Source organism: Erythrolamprus reginae, chromosome 8 (genome assembly GCF_031021105.1).
Source record: "Erythrolamprus reginae isolate rEryReg1 chromosome 8, rEryReg1.hap1, whole genome shotgun sequence".
Lineage (NCBI taxonomy): Eukaryota > Metazoa > Chordata > Lepidosauria > Squamata > Dipsadidae > Erythrolamprus > Erythrolamprus reginae.
The window spans coordinates 3,378,102-3,400,857 of NC_091957.1; the positions used below are offsets into that span (position 1 = coordinate 3,378,102).

Here is a 22,756-nt window from a genome sequence, read left to right on the forward strand (position 1 = left end):
TTCGAACTTGGCACCTGCGCCAACCAGCTCTCTGGCTACAGGGCTGGCTTTCGGAGTGCCCCTCCGCCTCGGGGTGAGTCAGAAAAACAGAAGTCTATTGTGGCCCTATCCAATCTTCCGAATACGATATGAGCCACAGATCAGCTGGCCGGCACACACAGGCATGCTAGAGCTGAGCTACAGCAACAGCCGTGCCATAGGTTCGCCACCACTGCCCTATGCAATTCCCGTTGATAGGGGAGACACTTGTTAAGTGGAATTTCCCCCACTTTTTTTCTGATCTCGATTAAGGAAATTGCTGCAGTTTTAAAGGATGTAAGACGGTGAGTCTGGCTTGAACACTGATTTTAGCAATAGCATTTAGACTTCTACACCACTTCAGAGTGCTTTTACAGCCTTCTCTAAGCGGTTTACAGAATCAGCATATCACCCCAAACATTCTGGGTCCTCATTTGACCCACCTCGGAAGGGCGGAAGGCAGAGTCAACCTTGAGCCCGTGGTGGGATTTGAACTGCTGAACTACAGCTAGTTAAATGCTGGCTCATGTGTTTGTAAGCTGAACAAGTAAGACTTATGCCGCACGAATCCCAGCGACCGGTTAGGTCCCACAGAGTGGGCCTTCTTCGGGTCCCGTCGACTAAACAATGTCATCTGGCGGGACCCAGGGGAAGAGCCTTCTCTGTGGTGGCTCCGACCCTCTGGAACCAGCTCCCCCTGGAGATTAGGATTGCCCCCACCCTCCTTGCCTTTCGTAAACTCCTTAAAACCCATCTCTGCCGTCAGGCATGGGGGAATTGAAACATCTCCCCCTTGCCCATGTTGTTTTGGTGTTTGATTGATTGTGTGCTTATTTTTTATATATATTGGGATTGCTTTTATGAATTTTTTTAACTTAAAACTGTAATTAGATTGGTAAATATTAGATTTCTCACTATGTATTGTTTTTTTGCCATTGTTGTGAGCCGCCCCGAGTCTGCGGAGAGGGGCGGCATATAAATCCAATAAATCTAATCTAATCTAATCTAATCTAATCTTATAGTATTGTATATGTATTGACTGATTTAACTATATGATTAGGATTGTTCTTGACTTAAGATATTTGCCAAAGCAAATAATATTTTAGATAGTGTATCTGGATTGTATTACTGAACTGTTACTTGTATCTCTGGGCTATCAGCTGGATATGTGCTACAACTCCACGTTTCCTTTGTGTATGTGGATCTTTGACAACTCAGAGATCACTCTACACACTCCTTAACAGTCTCCTCTTACAATACCTCCAGGCAAGAGCAGTAAAGGTTTACCTGGAGACAGAAGCCTTGTAATTTAAGAAGGAAACACCATCCTTGTAGTTATGGGAACAAATAGCTGGTTACACCCAGTAACCAGCCGATGGCTCCTTCAACACAGGTGTTACTCAGAAAGAAAGAATCGTAGAAGCCCAGGACTGGAAAAGGGACCTTGGAGGGTCTTCTAGCCCAAACCAAGGAGACCGAGCGTAGAATATCGCATCCAGTCTTAGTTGGCACAATGCAAAAGAAAGAGAAGAACAACCAACTTGATTAAGAGACTGGAGGCTAAAACATATGAAGAACGGTTGCAGGAACTGGGTAAAGAGACATAATAATAACAGAGTTGGAAGGGACCTTGGAGGTCTTCTAGTCCAACCCCCTGCTTAGGCAGGAAACCCTACACTACTTCAGACAGATGGTTATCTAATATCTGCTTAAAAACTTCCAGTATTGGGGCATTCACAACTTCTGGAGGCAGGCAGTTCCATTGGTCAACCATTCTGACTGTCCTTTATTTCCTTCCTCTCTCCCATCCATCCTTTTTTCTTCCTTCCTTCCTTCCTTCCCCCCTCCCTCCCATCTCTCTTTATCTCTTTATTTCCTTCCTTCCTCCCTCCCATCCATCTTTCTCTTCCCTTCCTTCCTTCCCCCCTCCCTCCCTTCCATCTATCCTTATCTCTCCTTCCTTCCTTCCTCTCTCCCTTCCTCCCTCCCCATCTTTTTCTTCCTCCCATCTGTCATTTTCCTTCCTTCCCTCCCTTTTATTTTCCTTCCTTCCTTCCTTCCCTCCAGTTCATTTTTCTTCCTCCCTCCGTTCCCAGAGGCTGTGGTTGCTGAACCGTACCAAAAAAAACACCACAACCCAAGCCAAAAGCAAAATTAAAAAAAACAGGAACGGAAATACAAAACCCTGCCAGGCGAACAAGGAAACAGGAAAACGGAAGGGGGCTTTTCCAAGATGTACCACTCGGAAAAATAACAAGCCCCCCCTTCCCCCCCCCCTTTGCTCTCCAATAGCTCCCCCCAAGCAAGCCAGTTCGAATCCAAACCAATTCCCTGCCCAGGCCTCGGAGCCAAAATGGATTGGCCCAGGAGAACGGCTACTGAATACGTCCATGTCCCTCTCTTTCCTTCCTCCGGCTCTCCTCGGAGCTGAGCTCGCAAGGACACACATACAAAGATACACACAACACCCCCCCCCCCAAGACAACACTCCTTTTGTGATGCCGGACTGAAGCATCCCTTGTCTGGTGTACTCTTGGGAGCCGGCACGCAGACTCGTGCAAAGCTTCCCTTGCTGAAAAGAGCCAGAAAAATAGGAGAGGGAGGTTTTTTGGGGTGGGTGGGTGGGGGTGTCTAATTGGGTCAACTCGGGTGGGATTTAAATGTCCATTTCCAACTTTCAGATCAGAAAAAAACCCAGGAAAATCAGCACCAGAGTTTATGAGAATAGAATTATTCATTGGACAAGCAAAAACTTCAGAAGAGAAGGATTTAGGGGTAGTGATAATTCTATTCTATTCTCATAAACTCTGGTGCTGATTTTCATAAAAACATAGAAGATTGACGGCAGAAAAATACCTCCTGGTCCATCTAGTCTGCCCTGATACTATTTCCTGTATTTTATCCTAGGATGGATCTATGTTTATCCCAGGCATGTTTAAATTCGGTGACTGTGGATTTTCCAACCACGTCTGCTGGAAGTTTGTTCCAAGCCTCTACTACTCTTTCGGTCAAATAATATTTTCTCACGTTGCTTCTGATCTTTCCCCCAACTAACCTCAGATTGTGCCCCCTTGCTCTTGGGTTCACTTTCCTATTAAAAACACTTCCCTCTTGGACCTTATTTAACCCTTTAACATATTTAAATGTTTTGATCGTGTCCCCCTTTTCCCTTCTGTCCTCCAGACTAGATAGATGGGGTTCACGAAGTCTTTCCTAATAAGTTTTGTGCTTAAGAGCTTCCACCATTTTTGAAGCCCGTCTTTGGACCCATTCAATTTGATCCATATCTTTTTGTAGGTGAGGTCTCCAGAACTGGACACAGTATTTGGAAGACAGTGGATTAGTGCAAAAATGCAAGGTGACCACAAAGAAATGACCAACTTTTTAGAATTGCACCACAGTGAATTTTTCAGCAAACCCGAGTTATTCAATCGGGGAAGTGACCGGGAAAATAAAGGGGAAATACCACCACTCTCTTTAGTATTGATGATGTTGACACATAATGGAAAGTGAGAATTTTTTAACGTGATGTTCTGGTCAAAACCCCAACAAGGCAGAATTAATTTCGGCAGATAAGCAAAATTAAAACAAATAGGAGGCCTTTTTACTTGTTCAAACTCTAGATAATTCTAGCTTTCCCCCCAGCTCAAAAAAAAAAAAAGCTACCAAAAGCTTAAAGAGGAGATGCTTAAATTTGGTGTTTGGCGAGGGAGGGAGGGAGGGAGGGAGGGAGGGAGGGAGGGAGGGAGGGAGGAAGGAAGGAAGGAAGGAAGGAAGGAAGGAAGGAAAGGCATGAAATAACCCTTTTAGCAACAGCTGTAAAAATACCAAGGCAAAGAAAATATCTTTTTCTCCTCTCTGAAACCAAGCATTAATACACCCAAACAACACAACACAATACACACACTCACACTGAAATGTCTGCAACTAAGGCTCTCCTTTTCTGGCCAACTCTGAGGTTGGAGAAAGAGGATTTAATGGGAAGCAGATGATGGTGGGTTTGGCTTTATTCAACACCCCCCTAGAAAGGGGAGAGGGACCCAGCCCACCCACAAGAAGCAGGAAAACACACACACACACACACACCCATCCCTCCTCTCCACATCAGAGGCCAAATCCAAGAGGGGGGAGGATTAGAGATTTCAGGGAGAGCCATAAATGCCGAAGGGATCACCCGGGTTGGGAGAAGAATGGGCAGGTTCAAGTTCTTTCCAGGCCAAACCGGAAATCCGAAAAGGGTCAATTAATCATTAGGGAAACAAACGAAGGCAAGGCTAACTCAGATCAATGGGGAAGGAGAGAAATAACCAGAGATTTAGTCAAAAGGGCCTCCTTCTGGGACCCAGGTAAGGATTCGAGAGTTCTTTCTTTCTCCCTGCTGCTTGGTAGAGAGAAAGGAAGACAGAATCGAAAACTCTGCCTGGGTTTTGCATTTTATTATTATTATTATTATTATTATTATTATTATTATTATTATTTATTAGATTTGTATGCCGCCCCTCTCAGTAGACAATGCGAGTAGATAAATAGGTACCACTTTGGGGGAAAGGGGACGGCATGACCACAGAAAATGTCTTTGGACAACGCTCGCCCTCCTCGGACGAGAAACAGAGGAGCAAAGAGCTCTAGATTCGTGGGAACCTTTCTCATTATCTAGGTGCGCTACCAAAACGCTCTTGGTCAGTCCAAAGAAAAATGGACCAGCGAATAAAAACCATGCTGGCTTTGAGAGCAGGCAGCTTGGTTTACCATCCAGTTCCCAACAGCTTATCTTCAGCTTTTTGATAATTAAAAGGTAGACTGCCCTGACTAGGAAGGTTCTATCATTTCAACAATCGCCCCCTGTTAAACTTAATCTTGAGTCTGCAGTCACCTCTACCAATGTTTTTTAACAAACCGATTTAGAAAGTTGATTTCCTGCCTTGGTTAGTTTCCATTCCGTGGTCTTTTTGCTTTGGGGTGAGTCTTTCCAGAAAGAAGGGGTTTCCATGATGATGCTAGAAAATTCATGATTTTTATGAACAGGCGACCTTTCCCCTATTGTTTTAACACAAAAGGGTCAAGGCTACAAAGCCAAGGTCTTAATCCCTACTATGCTGCCAGCCCATGTATTAATCCCTCCTTTCAATTCAACACAATATTAAAACAGTGGTACATCTACTTAAGAACACCTCTACTTAAGAACCGTTCTAGATAAGAACCGGGTGTTCAAGATTTTTTTTTTGCCTCTTCTTAAGAACCATTTTCCACTTATAAACTCGACCCTCCGAAACGATAACCAGAAAAGGAGGGGAGAAGCCTCTGTGGAGCCTCTCTAGGAATCTCCTGGGAGGAAAGAGGGCCGGAAAAGGTGGGGAGAAGCCTCCGTGGGGCCTCTCTAGGAATCTCCTGGGAGGAAACAGGGCTGGAAATGGCGGGGAGAAGCCTCCGTGGGGCCTCTCTAGGAATCTCTTGGGAGGAAACAGGGCTGGAAATGGCTGGGAGAAACCTCCGTGGGGCCTCTCTAGGAATCTCCTGGGAGGAAACAGGGCTGGAAATGGCGGGGAGAAGCCTCCGTGGGGCCTCTCTAGGAATCTCTTGGGAGGAAACAGGGCCTCTACCCTCCCTGTGGTTTCCCCAATCACACGCATTATTTGCTTTTACATTGATTCCTATGGGAAATATTAGATATTAATATTTAATATTAGATTTGTTTGATGTTGTTTTATTGTTGTTGTTAGCCGCCCCGAGTCTGCGGAGAGGGGCGGCATACAAATCTAATAAATAAATAAAATAATAAATAAAAATTGCTCCTTCTTACAAACTTTTCTACTTAAGAACCTGGTCACGGAGGTTTGTAACATTGTATTTGGAAGGGAAAAAATCAAGGCAGGAAAAAAAATCAGAAGTGATTTAAAAAAAAAACAATTTTGCCAATAAAACTACGTGTTTTGAGTCCATAAACTCCCCAAGGACTCCCAAGCACGAAGGAATCTTGATTTTAGATTCTACGATGGGCTCTAACGCCAACTGTTCCTCCAGCGAGTAAAAATATTTTAGCTGCATAGAAAAATATGCAGCATTCATCTCTGCCATCGAGCGAATTAAATGACTCATAAACTTCATAGCCCCCTTTACAAGTGAAGAGAACACACAATCTTTGTGCAAATGGCAAGAATTATTCTTTCGGTTGTGTATAACCAGACAGCTGCCTTGAAATTCCAGAGTACTAATTAATGTGCCTTAATATATCCACGGAGCCCAGCAAGTTACAGGCTTCTGTGTTACCTCGATAAAAACACAAACAGACTCATCCCTAAGGAACTCTTAAACTTTCCTGACTTTTATTTGGAGGGGGGGGGGAAATTGGATGTTTTAGAATGAAAAGCTCCCCAGATTCTAAGCCGCACAAAGCTCGACTTCCGGTTAAAAATCAGGGTTTGCTTTGTTTTCATTCATAGGGACTAGAATCTTAAGGAATGCAATAATCCTTGCATGAATTTCATTCATTCCAGATCGGAGAATGTTTTGCGTGGGAGGTCATTGAGCAAGTTCCACCTCCTGGTTCAATGCATGCATAAATTTTAAAAAAAACAAAATAAAATAATCAAGCAGGGTGAACCAGAGTTCAACACAGATTACACACTCAAGCAAATAAGGAAGGTAGTGAACTATGCTGTGATTCTTTTATACTGCTATTTATCCGTCTGTTTTTCCTCCTTTCTTTACACTCCCCTCCCTCCATCTCCTCCTTCTACCTCCTTTCTCCTTCTCATCCCACTTTTTTCACTCCTTCTCTTCCCCCCCCCCCTACTTTGCCTTTCCCTGGGTGATTCTTATCCTAATCCATCTTGTATTTATCAGACTGGTAGCATATTAGAATTAGAACCAGAGTGATTGTAATGGGTTTTTAAAAAAAAATATTGTTGTATTTATAATGTCGGCTGGTGGGACCCAGAGGAAGAGCCTTCTCTGTGGCAGCCCCGGCCCTCTGGAATCAACTCCCTCCAGAGATTCGAATAGCCCCCACCCATAAAATGCTCAAGACCCACTTTTGTCGCCAGGACTGGGGATAATTACCATCTTCCCTCCTTTTTATTATATTTTTGGCCTTACTGCATGATAGATTGGGTTGAATGTGTGTGACTGCATAGTTAGGGGTTTCATTATGTTATTAATGTCTTATAAATGGATCTAATTTTTTATTGTTAGCCGCCCCGAGTCTTCGGAGAGGGGCGGCATACAAATCTAATAAACTAAACTAACTGCTGTCAGCTGTTTTGGAATGAGCGGCATATAAATCCAATCAACCAATCAATTAATAATCCATATATTTTTAAAACGGTGTCTCTTCTAATATCATTATTTTTATAACATTTCTATAGTCCCACCCCCCTAGCAACAGCAATAGCACTTAGACTTATATCCCGCTTCAGAGTCCTTTTAGAATAGAATAGGCCAAAGGCTCAACCTGGAAATAAACAGGAACTTTTGGATGGTGAGAGCATTCAACCAGTGGTAACAGCTTGCCCGCAGAGATTCATTTACTTATTTATTTACTTATTTATTTACTTATTTATTTACTTATTTATTTACTTACTTACTTACTTACTTACTTACTTACTTACTTACTTACTTACTTAATTCAACTTCTTTGCCACCCAATCCCGAAGGACTCAGGGTGGCCTACAACAATATAAATACCAAAAGAATAAAAACTTGAGACTTTCAAGGAGAGAGATTGTACTTGCCATCTGCACCACCACGCTCCTCCCAACCCAGGGGAAATCATAGCTTTCAAAGTACAGGTATCCTCCAATTTGCCACTCCAATTGAGCCCCAAATGAGACATTTTTTAAAGGGAGTTTTGCCCCATGTTATCACTTTTCTCACTATAGTTGTTAAGTGGATCTGGCTTCCTTATTGACTTTGCTTCTTCTCCTTCTCCCTCTTCTTCTTCTCCTCCTCTTCCTCCTTCTTCTTCTTTTCTTCCTCCTCCTCCTCCTCCTTTTTCTCCTTCCTCTTCCTCCTGCTCCTTCTTCTCCCCTTCCTCATTCTTTTTTCCTCATCCTCCTCCTCCTTGTCCTTCTTTTCTTCTTCTCCTTCCTTTCTTCTTCTTCTTCTTCTCCTTCTTCTTCTCCTCCTCCTCCTCCTCCTCCTCCTTTTTTTCCTTCCTCCTTCTCCTGCTCCTTCTTCTCCCCTTCCTCCTTTTTTCCTCTTCCTCCTTGTCCTTCTTTTCTTCTTCTCCTTCCCTTCTTCTTCTTCTCCTCCTCCTCCTCCTCCTCCTCCTTTTTCTCCTTCCTCCTCCTCCTGCTCCTTCTTCTCCCCTTCCTCCTTCCTTTCTTCTTCTTCCTTTCTTCTTCTGGTAGGGACTCCTGCTTGAACAGGGGGTTGGACTAGATGACCTACAAAGCCCCTTCCAACTCAAATAAATAAATAAGCTCTCAATGCAAATATCCATCAAACACATATATTTTTTTTGCTTTAGAACACCCCCATCCTTAAAGACCCTTCAAGCTTCACCAAACTGGCAGCTCAACTTCAAAAAAAAAAATCAATTCTCCAAATTCAGCAGGCCTTGTAATTTAGGCTAGAATTTGGTTAAAAGGCAGCTGTGTTTCGTGGCTTCGCTTTTGGGGGTCCTCCTGTGTAAACCAGTCGGGCTAAGCCTATTTACTGAGTGTGTGCCTCCGACAAGCCTGGCACGGCGTGATTTAATCTGCAGCGAGGATTTATTAAAGAGGGGGGCAGTTCGCGGTTCGGATTAAACACCCAACGGAGGCCATTTAAACCCAGTTTACCTGAGGGCACGCGACGTTAACCCTGACCTTCCCCCATGGCTTCATCTGTCACTGCTTCTTTCTTTTTAAAAAAGTTTATTCTTTAAAAAAGAAGTAAACAAAAGTAAACAATATCGTTACAAATATATATATATATATATATATATAATCATTTCAAAAGGAAAAAAAACAGTTAAAAACAAGAGAGCTATCCTAATTCTCTCTTCACTATCTTATTCCTGCTAATATCTTACTATATTTTATGCAGTTATCCATATAGGATCCTGCATTTTTGGCGTACAGTATTGCGTTTTTATCATCTTAATAGCAATTCTTAATTTCAAATAGTTTATGCTATCATTGATATAGTTCATCTTTAGAAATTAGCTCATCCATAGTTTTAATCTTTTGTATCTACCCACTCTTCAATCTCTATTAGATCTTCCTATCACTATATATTTCCCATATATCACCCCTATGCAAATGTATTTAGTTTATCTTATCCTATTTTTGTACAATTAGTCCCATATTTTAAAATATCACTCTTTCTATCTCCGGTGAACCCAGGATTTACCAGTGACTTAACTGCGATGTTAAGGAATAAGTCACAGTAGGGTCAAAGTCTGGGATGCTTCTAACCATGGTTTGCACCCAAAACAAAAACAAAAACCAACCCCAAACCCCCTCAAGCCAAAGAAAGCTAAGCACCACGCAGGGTTGTTTACAGAAACGGTGTGCCACTCAATCCCAATTTATCCAAGGAAGCTTTTTTCTTTGTTCCAGGCAATAGGAACCCTTTCCCACCACCACCATCGCCACCCACCCCCAGCCAAGCTGGAGAGCTCCATTATTCCAAGGACCTCTCCATCAGCAGCAAAACAAGCAAGCCCAAAACCTGGGAAGGAAAGAGACAGCCCGAAAAGGCAGCCAACCAACCCACCGAGGCTGGATTCACGCCAACCAGCATCCATATAAACAGGAGAGGTCAGCATCGCCTGCGCCCTAGAGCGCAGCGCGTAAAGGCGCGCCGATTCCCAGCGCCTGGGCTGACTTTGCGCTCCTCTCCGGGGTTTTATTTTTGGGTCCGGTGGATTTTTTGGCAGGTCATGCGAACCCACCCACCCACCCACCCAAGCCAAGCCTGTTTTTTGCCCGGGTTCCTTTTACCTCCAAAGGGGTCAGATCCGGATCCAGCTGAGTGAAACTGTGCAAAACCACCGGGCTGGCTTCCTCTGCGGCCACCTCCAACCGGACCGCGTCCCAGACGTTGCGGAGCCGGCGGCAGCCTTCGAAAAGGCGCTCGGGGCTGCCGCTGCCCCCGCCGCCCCGGAGAGCCCTGGGCGAGCGCTCGTCCGGCGGCAACTCCGACCACATGAAGACCACCATTGAGCTGCGCGGGTGGCGAGCTCGGCCATGCGCTTTTTGGAGACCCGGTGGCGGCGGTGGGAACAGGAGGAGGGGGTCCCCCCATGCGCGCTTCTTCTTCAGACACCCGGAGGGGCGGCTAGCTCGTCGGGAGCGCCTCCCACCCCCGGGAAGAGGTCCCGCCCCCTTCCAGCAAGCCCTGATGTCATTCAAACGCCTGGGTGGGGCGGTGCGGGGTGGGTTGGACAGAGAGGCGAGCTTTGCGCGTCGGGAGGGAAAAGAGACCACGAGGCGCCCTCTGCAGGCTGAGAGGCGACGGGGTTTTTTTTAATTGGTTGGTTTATTTTATTTATTTATTTTATTTTATTTGCTTGTTTGGGTGATTTACAAAGATATAATAATATTTTATTTTTATTATTATTTATTAGATTTGTATGCCGCCCTTCTCTCATTTGATTCAGTTCCTGTGGATTTACCAATCACATCTGCTGGAAGTTTGTTCCAAGCATCTACTACTCTGGGAAAGAGGCTCCAAACCCTTTGAAAAGGGCCTGGGTGAACCTTGGCAAGCCCCGGGAATCCTGAATTCAGTGGCCAAGGGAGCAACGAAAATTTGGGAAAATTCCCAGTCGAGGGATTTTCAAATTCAGTTCCTGTGGGTTTACCCACCACATCGGCTGGAAGTTTGTTCCAAGCATCTACTACTCTGGGAAAGAGGCTCCAAACCCTTTAACATATTTAATGGGGGGGGCAGGTTTGAAAAGAGCCAGGGTGAACCATGGCAGGCCCCGGGAATCCCGTATTTAGTGGCCAAGGGGGCAACGAAAATTTGGGAAAATTCCCAGTCGAGGGATTTTTAAATTCAGTTCCTGTGGATTGACCAACCACATCTGCTGGAAGTTTGTTCCAAGCATCTACTACTCTCTGAAAGAGGCTCCAAACCCTTTAACATATTTAATGGGGGGGCAGGTTTGAAAAGGGCCAGGGTGAACCTTGGCAGGCCCCGGGAATCCCCGTATTCAGTGGCCAAGGGAGCAAGGAAAATTTGGGGAAATTCCCAGTCGAGGGATTTTTAAATTCAGTTCCTGTGGATTGACCTACCACATCTCCTGGAAGTTTGTTCCAAGCATCTACTACTCTGGGAAAGAGGCTCCAAACCTTGGCAGGCCCCGGGAATCCTGTATTCAGTGGCCAAGGGGGCAACGAAAATTTGGAAAAATTCCCAGTCGAGGGATTTTTAAATTCAGTTCCTGTGGATTGACCAACCACATCTGCTGGGAGTTTGTTCCAAGCATCTACTGCTCTGGGAAAGAGGCTCCAAACCCTTTAACATATTTAATGGGGGGGCAGGTTTGAAAAGAGCCTGGGTGAACCTTGGCAGGCCCAGGGAATCCCGAATTCAGTGGCCAAGGGAGCAATGAAAATTTGGGAAAATTCCCAGTCGAGGGATTTTCAAATTCAGTTCCTGTGGGTTTACCCACCACATCAGCTGGAAGTTTGTTCCAAGCATCTACTACTCTGGGAAAGAGGCTCCAAACCCTTTAACATATTTAATGGGGGGGCAGGTTTGAAAAGAGCCAGGGTGAACCATGGCAGGCCCAGGGAATCCCGTATTTAGTGGCCAAGGGGGCAACGAAAATTTGGGAAAATTCCCAGTCGAGGGATTTTTAAATTCAGTTCCTGTGGATTGACCAACCACATCTGCTGGAAGTTTGTTCCAAGCATCTACTACTCTCTGAAAGAGGCTCCAAACCCTTTAACATATTTAATGGGGGGGGCAGGTTTGAAAAGGCCCTGTGTGAACCAAGGCAGGCCCCGGGAATCCCGAATTCAGTGGCCAAGGCAGCAACGAAAATTTGGGAAAATTCCCAGTCGAGGGATTTTTAAATTCAGTTCCTGTGGATTGACCTACCACATCTCCTGGAAGTTTGTTCCAAGCATCTACTACTCTGGGAAAGAGGCTCCAAACCTTGGCAGGCCCTGGGAATCCTGAATTCAGTGGCCAAGGGAGGAACGAAAATTTGGGAAAATTCCCAGTCGAGGGATTTTTAAATTCAGTTCCTGTGGATTGACCAACCGCATCTGCTGGAAGTTTGTTCCAAGCATCTACTGCTCTGGGAAAGAGGCTCCAAACCCTTTAGCATATTTAATGGGGGGGGGGCAGGTTTGAAAAGGCCCTGGGTGAACCAAGGCAGGCCCCGGGAATCCCGAATTCTGTGGCTAAGGGAGCAACGAAAATTTGGGAAAATTCCCAGTCGATGGATTTTTAAATTCACTTCCTGTGGATTGACCAACCACATCTGCTGGAAGTTAGTTCCAAGCATCTATGACTCTTTGAGTCAAATAATATTTTCTGAATATTTGAAATATGAATATGAAAATTTGGGGAAATTCCCAGTCGAGGGATTTTTTTTCCAGCCATGAGTGGCGAAAACATCCCATTTCAGGTGTCACAATCTGGATTCCCTCCCTCTTCTCCAGAGAACTTTAATCGCTGTTTGTTGGCACCTGGAAGGCAATTTATTAATAAGCAGAATTAAATTCCTGGAACCAGACTGGGAGTAGCCACCGAGGCAGCTTTGGCAGAGTTAAATCCCAGGTACGACTGGCAGCCTTGTAAAATTTATAGATAAAATAAATCAACACGAGGCCAAACCCTGGTCTTTCCCAGGCGCTGCGCCTACGAATAGAAAGGTCTCTTGTGCCTCACCCAATACTGATCCTCTCGTCTTGGGGCTCCCTGGCAATTTTGGAGCCTCTGGGGCGAGGCAGGGCACCCTTAGCTTCTGCTCTGGTAATCTCACACTACTAACCAGAGCATACCAAACTTTCACCAGACCAATCCTTGAATGCAGCGCATCTGTCTGGAACCCACATCGCATTTTGGACATGAACCCTCTAGAAAATGTCCAGAGATACTTTACTAGAAGAGCCCTCTACTCCTCCACTTGCAATGGAATATCCTATGCAAATAGGCTCACAATCCTAGATTTGGAATGTTGTGTGTATATTAAAAATTCTTAAAAATCAAACTCCCCCAGAGATTAGGATTGTCCCCACCCTCCTTGCCTTTTGTAAACTCCTTAAATCCCACCTCTGCCATCAGGCATGGGGGAATTGAGTCCCCTGGGCAGTTCCGTTTTATGTATGGTTTGTCTGAGATGTATGATTGTTTTTTATATTGTGTTTTAAATTGTTTAACTATTGGATTTGTACTGTTTTGCTGTTGTGAGCCGCCCCGAGTCTTCAGAGAGGGGCAGCATACAAATCTTCTTCTTCTTCTTCTTCTTCTTCTTCTTCTTCTTCTTCTTCTTCTTCTTCTTCTTCTTCCTCCTCCTCTTCCTCCTCTTCTTCCTCTTCCTCTTCTTCCTCTTCTTCTTCCTCTTCTTCTTCTTCCTCTTCTTTTTCTTCTTCTTCCTCTTCTTCTTCCTCTTCCTTTTCTTCTTCTTCTTCCTCTTCTTCTTCCTCTTCTTCTTCTTCTTCTTCCTCCTCCTCTTCTTCTTCTTCTTCTTCCTCTTCTTCTTCCTCTTCTTTTTCTTCTTCTTCTTCCTCTTCTTCCTCCTCTTCCTCTTCTTCTTCTTCTTCCTCTTCTTCTTCTTCCTCTTCTTTTTCTTCCTCTTCTTCCTCTTCTTCTTCTTCTTCCTCTTCTTCTTCTTCTTCCTCTTCTTCTTCTTCTTCTTCTTCTTCTTCATAATAATAATAATAATAATAATAATAATAATAAGTGTGATTGCACATACAAGGGTCTTTAGGTACACAAGGAAAGAGTGTCTAGTTTTGCTTTGCCTTTAGATTTTTTAATGTATTTTTTTCTGCTTGAGCCAATTTCCCCCTATTTTGTAGAATTCAGATTTCTTTCTTTCTTTCTTTCTCTTTCTTTCTTTCTCTTTTTTCTTCTTTCTTTCTTTATTTAATTTGTTTGTTTGTTCGATTTTTATGCCGCCCTTCTCCTTAGACTCAGGGCGGCTTACAACATGTTAGCAATAGCCCTTTGTAACAGAGCCAGCCTATTGCCCCCACCATCCTCATTATCTCCCCCCCCTGCAATTCCAAAGTGCTTTTGGTCAATTTCCTTAAATTCAATGACAGCCCACCGAGTTGAAATAAACGCTGGTCGGTTGCAGCGCCCCTTTTGCGAACAAAGGCAACTGCTGCAGAAACTTCTGCGGTGTGAAAGATTTGCCCGCTGCCTCTTTTTCCCGCCCCCAAACCTTCTCCCTGCCACGCACAAACACACCTTGTACAAATCCTCCCTCCCGCCTCCCGCTGGCTGGCTGGCTGGCTACTCACCTCGTCGTCTTGCAAGCTCAAAGGGATATCCAGCATGCACATCTGGAAAGGTTGCGCCAACGCCTTCTGCATGCTGGATGAAGGCTCGGCCTCCATCCTCGGGCGGGGGGGGGCTGCTAGGCAAGCCGCCTGCGACCCCCCGCCTCCCTCTACCCACTCCTCTGGCCTTAGCGCCACTGAAACAGGTTGGCGTCCGCTACCATGGCCAGCGCCGGCAACGCTCCCCGGGGCGATGGCAAAGGCGGCATCCGCGAGCCGTTTCCGTCAGCGGCCGTGGCCGGGCAGTGAACCATCGGGGATCCCGTTGCCCAAGGCGCCTCCTTGGGGTCTCCACCTGCTTCCCCTCGGCTGGGCTTCCCTCCGAGTCCCTGCCGCCCTCCGCAGCGCCTTTTCTTGCAAGGGCCGGAGGCTGCTCGGGCTGAGTCCCTGCATCGCTTCCACCGAGACCCAACAGGTCCCTCCTTTCCTTACTCCGAGGCTGGGAGTCTGCGGCCACCCATGGCATAGAACGCACAAGAAGGGGACCAGGAGGAGGGGGGAGGAGGAGGGGGAGACTGACGCAGCCACGTTCTCTCCTTCTCCTCCTTTGCCCCCCCTCCTCTCTCCAGCTCATCCCCCGCCTCACCCCTCCTTGCTGGAATGGGGAACGCCCTCCGCCCGTCACCGACACGGGCGCTCACACCGGCCCGGGGGTGGGGAAACCTGGATTCCCATCGCCCTGGCTTTGCGATTTCTGCGGGAAGCTCCCGTGACGTGGCCATCCCCCCTCTGCCAAACCGAGAGAAGGGGGGGGGGAGAGGGGGAGAGGAAAAGAGAGAGAGAGAGAGGAAGGGAGAGAAATAGATGGAGAGAGGGAGAGAAATAGGAAGAAACTAAGAAAGAAAGAAAGAAAGAAAGGAAGGAAGGAAGGAAGGAAAGAAAGAGAAAGAAAGAAAGAAAGAAAGAAAGAAAGAAAGAAAGAAAGAAAAGAGAGAAGAGAGAGAGAGACAGATTTCTCTCTCGAGTGGGAGGCATAGTAGTAAAACCAAATCTTCCCTGGGGGTTTTTTTTTAAAGGGGGGCAGTAGAAATGGCTTAAAAAATGGGATCAATAAAATTCCTATGAATGATAATAGTCATTGAAAGAGATACAACCTGGGGAACAGTTGTTTTCGCCGAGCGAAAGCAATTAAGTGGGTTAGATAAAATATTCCCCATAGCTGCTAACGGACACAGAGAAGGACGATGCTACACCGCTGACTTCTCACCGCAACTATTAAGCAACGGGCTTCAAGCCACACCCACAAAAAGAACTCTCACCCCCGCGCGGAACAGCGGTGGCCGTTGGAGTCGCGGGCCGAGACCGGCCAAAGGGGGGGGGGGCGGAGGAGGGGGGCTTTTTTTTTTTTTTTGAATGTTGCGGCCGCTCGCGCTCGTGCGCGCTCCCCATCCCCTTGCCAGCACGTGCTGTTGTTGTTGTTGTTGTTGTTGTTGTTGTTGTTGTTATTATTATTATTATTATTATTAATAATAATAATAATTAGATTTGTATGCCGCCCCGCTCCGGAGACTCGGAGCGGCTCACAACAACAAAACAATACAAATCCAATGGTTAAAACAATTTAAAACCCTTAATATAAAAAACAATCATATATGTTTTTGCTTTTTAATACGGGGTTTTAGTGACTTTTAAATTATTAGATTTGTCGCATATTGTTTTATTGTTGTGAGCCGCGCGAAGTCTGCGGAGAGGGGGGGCATACAAATCTAATTAATAATAATAATAATTAATAATTAATAATAATAATAATAATAATCATCATCATCATCATAGGGGAATCAATTTCCCTATGCCTGATGGCAGAGGTGGGTTTTGAGGAGTTTGCAAAAGGCAAGGAGGGGGAGGGTAATCCTAATTTCCAGGGGGAGTTGATTACAGAGGGTCGGGGCCACCACAGAGAAGGCTCTTCCCCTGGGTCCCACCAGACGACATTGTTTTGTCGACGGGACCCAGAGAAGGCCAACTCTGTGGGACCTAACCGGTCACTGGGATTCGTGCAGCAGAAGGCGGTCCCGGAGAAAGAAATGTGGACCTCCATTGGGGTCAGAACAGAAGTCGAGGATTATCTGTCTGACCAGTGCCCTCTTTTAGAAGCAGATCAGCAGATCAGGAGTCCACTTTGAAGCTCTACAGAAAACATCTAGGGGGGAAGGCAGGTTGTCCACACTTACAACGGTTCATTTACTGACCGTTCAAAGTGACTTATGCCCCTTTTTCACACTTAGGATCTTTGCAGCAGCCCGATGATCACAGGATCAAAACTTTCATATTTATGACCGTTGCTGTGTGTCCTGAGGTCACATTGACCCCCTTTTGTTTCTAACAAAAAATGGTCATTCAACCCCCAAAGGGGTCCCGACCCCAAGGTTGAGAACCACCATAGCAGATCTTCCTGAGTTGGCAGAAAAACCTCACATTTTACACCAATCAAGGGGAATATTTGTAGCTCCGGGTTGAAATGTTGAAGGGGTCCTTTGGTGGTCTCTAAACTTGCTTGTTTTTTGGGGGAGACGTTTCACGACCTAGCTAAGTAGCATCATCAGGGTGAGAAGGGAATCTTTTCCCCTTCCAGAACTGATGATGTTACCTAGTTTGGGGGATGAAACGTCTGCAAGAAAAGAAGCAGGCTGAGAGAGCACCAAAGACCTCACAGTCCTCTTCCTCCTCCTCCTCCTCCTCCTTCTCCTCCTCCTTCTCTTTCTCCTCCTCCTTCTCCTCCTCTTCCTCCTCCTCCTCCTCTTCCTCCTCTTCCTCCTCCTCTTCCTCCTCCTTCTCCTCCTCTTCCTCAACCTCCTTCTCCTCCTCCTCCTCTTCCTCCTCCTCCTTCTCCTCCTCTTCCTCCTTCTCCTCCTCCTCCTCCTTCTCCTCCTCCTCCTTCTCCTCCTCTTCCTCCTCCTCCTCCTTCTCCTCTTCCTCCTTCTCCTCCTCTTCCTCCTTCTCCTCCTCCTCCTTCTCCTCCTCCTCTTCCTCCTTCTCCTCCTCCTTCTCTTTCTCCTCCTCCTTCTCCTCCTCCTCCTCCATTTTCTCCTGCCTCGACTCGCCTAACCTCACTCCTTTCTTGCCTGATGCTGTTACCTAGTTGGGTAATGAAACGTTTGCTAAATTTTATAGTGCAACACTGCAAGCTGCTTCTGCCAATTGCTGGCTGCAGTTCACCAGTTCAAATCTCACCACTGGCTCAAGGTTGACTCAGCTTTCCATCCTTTCAAGGTGGGTCAAATGAGGACCCAGATTGTTGGGGGGGGGGCGAAATTCTGACTCTGTAAACCGCTTAAAGAGGGCTGCAAAGCACTGTGAAGCGGTATATAAGTCTAAGTGCTATTGCTAAGAAAACAACCAAGCTCAGAAAACACCAAAGAGCCCAAGGATGTAACACAACACAACATAATGCAATCTGCATTGGTTGCCAATCAGTTTCCGGTCACAATTCAAAGTGTTGGTTTTGACCTATAAAGCCCTTCGTGGCATCGGACCAGAATATCTCCGGGACCGCCTTCTGCCGCACGAATCCCAGCGACCAGTTAGGTCCCACAGAGTTGGCCTTCTCTGTGTCCCGTCGACTAAACGACGTCGTCTGGCGGGACCCAGGGGAAGAGCCTTCTCTGTGGTGGCCCCGACCCTCTGGAACCAGTTCCCCCTGGAGATTAGAATTGCCCCTACCCTCCTCGCCTTTCGTAAACTCCTTAAAACCCACCTCTGCCATCAGGCATGGGGGAATTGAGACATCTCCCCCAGGCATATACACTTTATGCATGGCATGTTTGTGTGTATGTTTTTGCTTTTTAATAAAGGGTTTTAAATTATTTGATTTGTTATACATTGTTTTATTGTTGTTGTGAGTTGCCCCGAGTCTACGAGTCACCTTTAACCCAGGTTAAAGCCAGCAAGAGAACAGGGGGGGACATGACAAAGAAGCTCCCCCACCCCTCGAAACCAATAGGGAGTAGAGTTTGCAGGATGTTACCGCCCTAAACATCCGTTAATTCCTAAAGGAAATTGAAGCATCCAAGACACGAGAACAACCTGGAATGGCCAAGGAGTCACATTAAGGACCATCAAGCCCCCTCGCTAGGAATTAATTGCAAAAAGATGATAACCAAGAGGGGGGAAATAATAGAAGCATAGAAACATAGAAGATTGACAGCAGAAAAAGACCTTATGGTCCATCTAGTCTGCCCTTATACTATTTCCTGTATTTTATCTTAGGAAGGATTTCTTATTTTATCCCAGGCATGTTTAAATTCAGTGACTGTGGATTTAACAACCACGTCTGCTGGAAGTTTGTTCCAAGCATCTACTACTCTTTCAGTCAAATAATATTTTCTCACGTGGCTTCTGATCTTTCCCCCAACTAACCTCAGATTGTGGCCCCTTGTTTCTTGGGTTCACTTTCCTATTAAAAACACTTCCCTCCTGGACCTTTAATATACTGTATTTAAATGTTTCGATCATGTCCCCCCCCCTCTTTCCCTTCTGTCCTCCAGACCAGTGTTTCCCAGCTGGCTGGGGAATTCTGGGAGTTGAAGTCCAAATGTCTTCAAGTTGCCAAGGTTGGGAAACACTGCTCTAGATCATTGATGACACCATACCAGGTGACAGCTGAATTGATGAAAAACAACAAGAAAAATGTAGCCAATATCAGGATCTTCAAATCGAACTATGACGACTCTGACATTGGGTGCTGTGTCAAAAGACCTCAGATGGTCCTTGAAAACAATAAACCACGATCTGTCCATTGCAAAAGGCCACTGTACTTGGATCTGGGCGCATCACACGGTCCTAGACGCTTTGGGAAGTGTTCGACTTCTGATATTGTGATATGAAATCCACCGTATAAATCTCATTTGCTGTGTATTACTGTTGTTTGTGAAAATAATAAGAAGAAGGAGAAGGAGAAGAAAAAGAAGAAGAAGATGATGAAGGAGAAGGAGGAGGAGGAGGAGAAGAAGAAGATGAAGGAGGAGGAGGAGAAGATGATGATGATGATGAAGGAGAAGAAGAAGATGATGATGATGATGAAGGAGAAGGAGAAGAAGAAGAAGAAGAAGAAGAAGAAGATGATGATGAAGGAGAAGGAGGAGGAGGAGAAGAAGAAGATGAAGGAGGAGGAGGAGGAGGAGGAGAAGATGATGATGATGATGAAGGAGAAGGAGAAGAAGAAGATGATGATGAAGAATGAGAAGGAGAAGGAGAAGGAGAAGGAGAAGGAGAAGGAGAAGGAGAAGGAGAAGAAGAAGAAGAAGAAGAAGAAGAAGAAGAAGAAGAAGAAGAAGAAGAAGAAGAAGAAGAAGAGTTGGAAAAGAACTTGCAGGTCTTCTAGTCCAACCCCCTACTTAGGCAGGAAACTACTGTCCAATTTGAAAACAATAAACATTGACAACATCACAATCTGTCATTTGCAAAAGGCCACCATACTTTGGATCTGCGTGCATCATACAAAAATACATCACACACTGCTAGACGCTTGGGAAGTGTTTGACTTCTGATATTGTGATACAAAATCGAGTGTATAAATCTCATTTGCTGCATATTACTGATTTTTGTGAATCTAACAACAACAGCAGCAGAGCTGGAAGGGACCTTGGAGGTCTTCTAGTCCAACCCCCTGCTTAGGCAGGAAACCCTACACTACTTCAGACAGATGGTTATCCAACATCTGCTTAAAAACGTCTAGGGTTGAAGCATTCACAACTTCTGGAGGCAAGGAGTTCCACAGATTAATTGTTCTCACAGTGGAAAAAAACCCTCCTTAGTTCTAAGTTGCTTCTCTCCTTGTTCAGTTTCTACCCATTGCTTTTTGTCCTACCCTCAGGTGCTTTGGAGAAGAGCTTGACTCCCTCTTCTTTGGGGGCAACCCCTGAGATATTGGAAGGCTGCTATCATGTCTCCCCTGGTCCTTCTTTCCATTAACCTAAATAATATCTTTCTTCTTTTGAAGACTGTGAGAAAAAGCAGATTGGCCAGGGAGTCCCTGGCTACAAATTCACCTGCTCTTCAATTACTCCAAAACAGCTCACGTGTGGGACATTATCTGGATCCCCCCACCTTCTCTCTTTCCTTCTCTCTCCAATCTTGCATTGAAGAGGGTTCCCAAGAGGAGCCCTTCAAATTCCAAACGGTGCCATCAGGGTTTGGGATTTGGGTACAGGTCCAAAGAGCACACCCACACACACACACACACACACACACACATTAGAGTTTGCAAAGTCAGGAATTAAAATCATAGATGATTGAAACAGCCTTTCAAACAGATAACTGCATTGGGTTGGGTGGGTGGGGGGAAAGCAACTACTGTATACATACAGCTATTTCTGGGTTTCTAGTCCTCAGCAGTTTTTAAAATTGTTTTAAAATTCTTCCTCCTCTTCTTCTTCTTCCTCCACCTCTCCTCCTCCTCCTCCTCCTCCACCTCTTCTTCTTCTTCCTCTTGTTCTTCCTCTTCCTCCTTTTTTCCTCTTCTTCTTCCTCCTCCTCAAATCTCTTCTTCTTCCTCTTCTTCTTCTTCCTCTACCTCCTCCCTCTCTACTTCTTCCTCCTCCACCTCTTCTTATTCTTCCTCTTCTTCTTCCTCTTCCTCCTTTTTTCCTCTTCTTCTTCCTCCTCCTCAAATCTCTTCTTCTTCCTCTTCTTCTTCTTCCTCTTCCTCCTCCCTCTCTACTTCTTCCTCCTCCTCCACCTCTTCTTATTCTTCCTCTTGTTCTTCCTCTTCCTCCTTTTTTCCTCTTCTTCCTCCTCCTCCTCAAATCTCTTCTTCTTCCTCTTCTTCTTCTTGTTCTTCCTCCTCCTCCTCCTCCCTCTCTACTTCTTCTTCCTCCTCCTCCTCCACCTCTTCTCTTCCTCCTCCACCTCTTCTTATTCTTTCTCTTGTTCTTCCTCTTCCTCCTTTCTTCCTCTTCTTCCTCCTCCTCCTCCTCCTCAAATCTCTTCTTCTTCTTCCTCTTCTTCTTCTTGTTCTTTCTCCTCCCCCTCTACTTCTTCCTCCTCCTCCTCCTCTTCTTCTTTCGCCTTCTCCTTCACTACCACTTCTTCTATTACTATTACTATTATTTTATTCACAAAAAAACCAGTAATACACAGTAACCATGATTGACATGCTGGATTTCGTATCACAATATCACAAGTCAAACACTTCCCAAGCGTCTAGGACCGTGTGATGTATTTTCGCATGATGCGTGCAGATCCAAATACGGTGGCCTTTTGCAAGTGACAGATTGTGATGTTGTCAATGTTTATTGTTTTCAAATTGGATATTAGTTTCCTGCCTAAGTAGGGGGTTGGACTAGTAGACCTCCAAGTTCCAAGTTCCAATCCTCCTCCTCTTCTTCTTCTTCTTCTTCTTCTTCTTCTTCTTCTCCTTCATCTTCACCAGCACCATCATCTTCTTCTACTTCTACTTCTCCTCCTTCTTCCTCTTCCTTCTCTTCCTGTTCGTCTTCTCCTCCTTCTCCTTCATCATCTCATTCATCTTCATCTTCATCATCTCCTCTTTTATCTCCTTCTTCTCCTTCTTTCTTCCTCCTCCTCCTCCTCCTCTTCTTCTTGTTCCTTCTCCTCCTCCTCCTGTAATGCAAAGGGTGTAATTTGCATTGTATATTATTTATGGTTCATGGCAGCCAGATATTTAGACTCGATCTAGTGTTTTTTGGTTCGCCCATCAAAACCTTCCCAGGGACCTGGAATGGGCAGACGTAATTGTTTGATGGAGTTCCAGATATTCCATGCAGGATTGTCAGCTGTTCTGAGTGAATCTGCCTTTTTTTTCTTTTTTGCAATTGATGGGTATAATTCTTATGGTTCATTGCACAGTCAGTCAGAGGTATACATTGGGTTTGACCAGCTGTCAAGTTGCGTTATTATTATTTATCATTTTTTTAATGGCAAGGCAACGGCAATTTGCAGATTTGTAGGTGTTCAAAATGTGTGTGTGTGTGTGAATTATTCACACACACACACCAGCCTAATTGAAAAAGAAGGCAGGAAGATCATGAATTACCTGGTCCAAAAATCGATTTGCAACTTTGGGCATTTTTCCCGACCGAATATTGCCGAACGAAAAGGGGACGTTGTCAGATTAGTGAAAAGTCTGGACTCCGGTAGTCTTAAATCAAACTGTTTTATTCATGACAAGAGAGAATACAAACACTGGAACGGTAGAATCGCCGGAATGAGGGCAACGGCTAACCCGTTGCCCTTTTATACTCTTTTTAACGCGGGCTTTTTCCAACTGACACACATTTAACTTTCGCGGCTTTTCTTCTGAATAGCCGCGTCTTAACCAATCGCAG

The 22,756-nt window shown here is 45.4% G+C and overlaps 1 protein-coding gene across 3 annotated transcripts in view; it reads right to left on the minus strand.

The window, feature by feature from the left end:
- Positions 1-22,756, minus strand: part of RALGDS (ral guanine nucleotide dissociation stimulator) — a 67,028-nt gene that overhangs the window by 26,155 nt on the left and 18,117 nt on the right. The window contains exon 1 of one of the 3 annotated variants that reach the window (XM_070758495.1): positions 14,433-15,060. The exons of 1 other annotated variant lie outside the window; for it this stretch is intronic. In XM_070758495.1, coding sequence (XP_070614596.1) covers positions 14,433-14,528 — 96 coding nt within the window. In that variant the 5' untranslated portion in view covers positions 14,529-15,060. Of the gene's footprint in view, positions 1-9,944; positions 10,305-14,432; positions 15,061-22,756 lie in introns of those variants that run through there. One more of the 3 variants, XM_070758494.1, reaches the window with a different exon arrangement.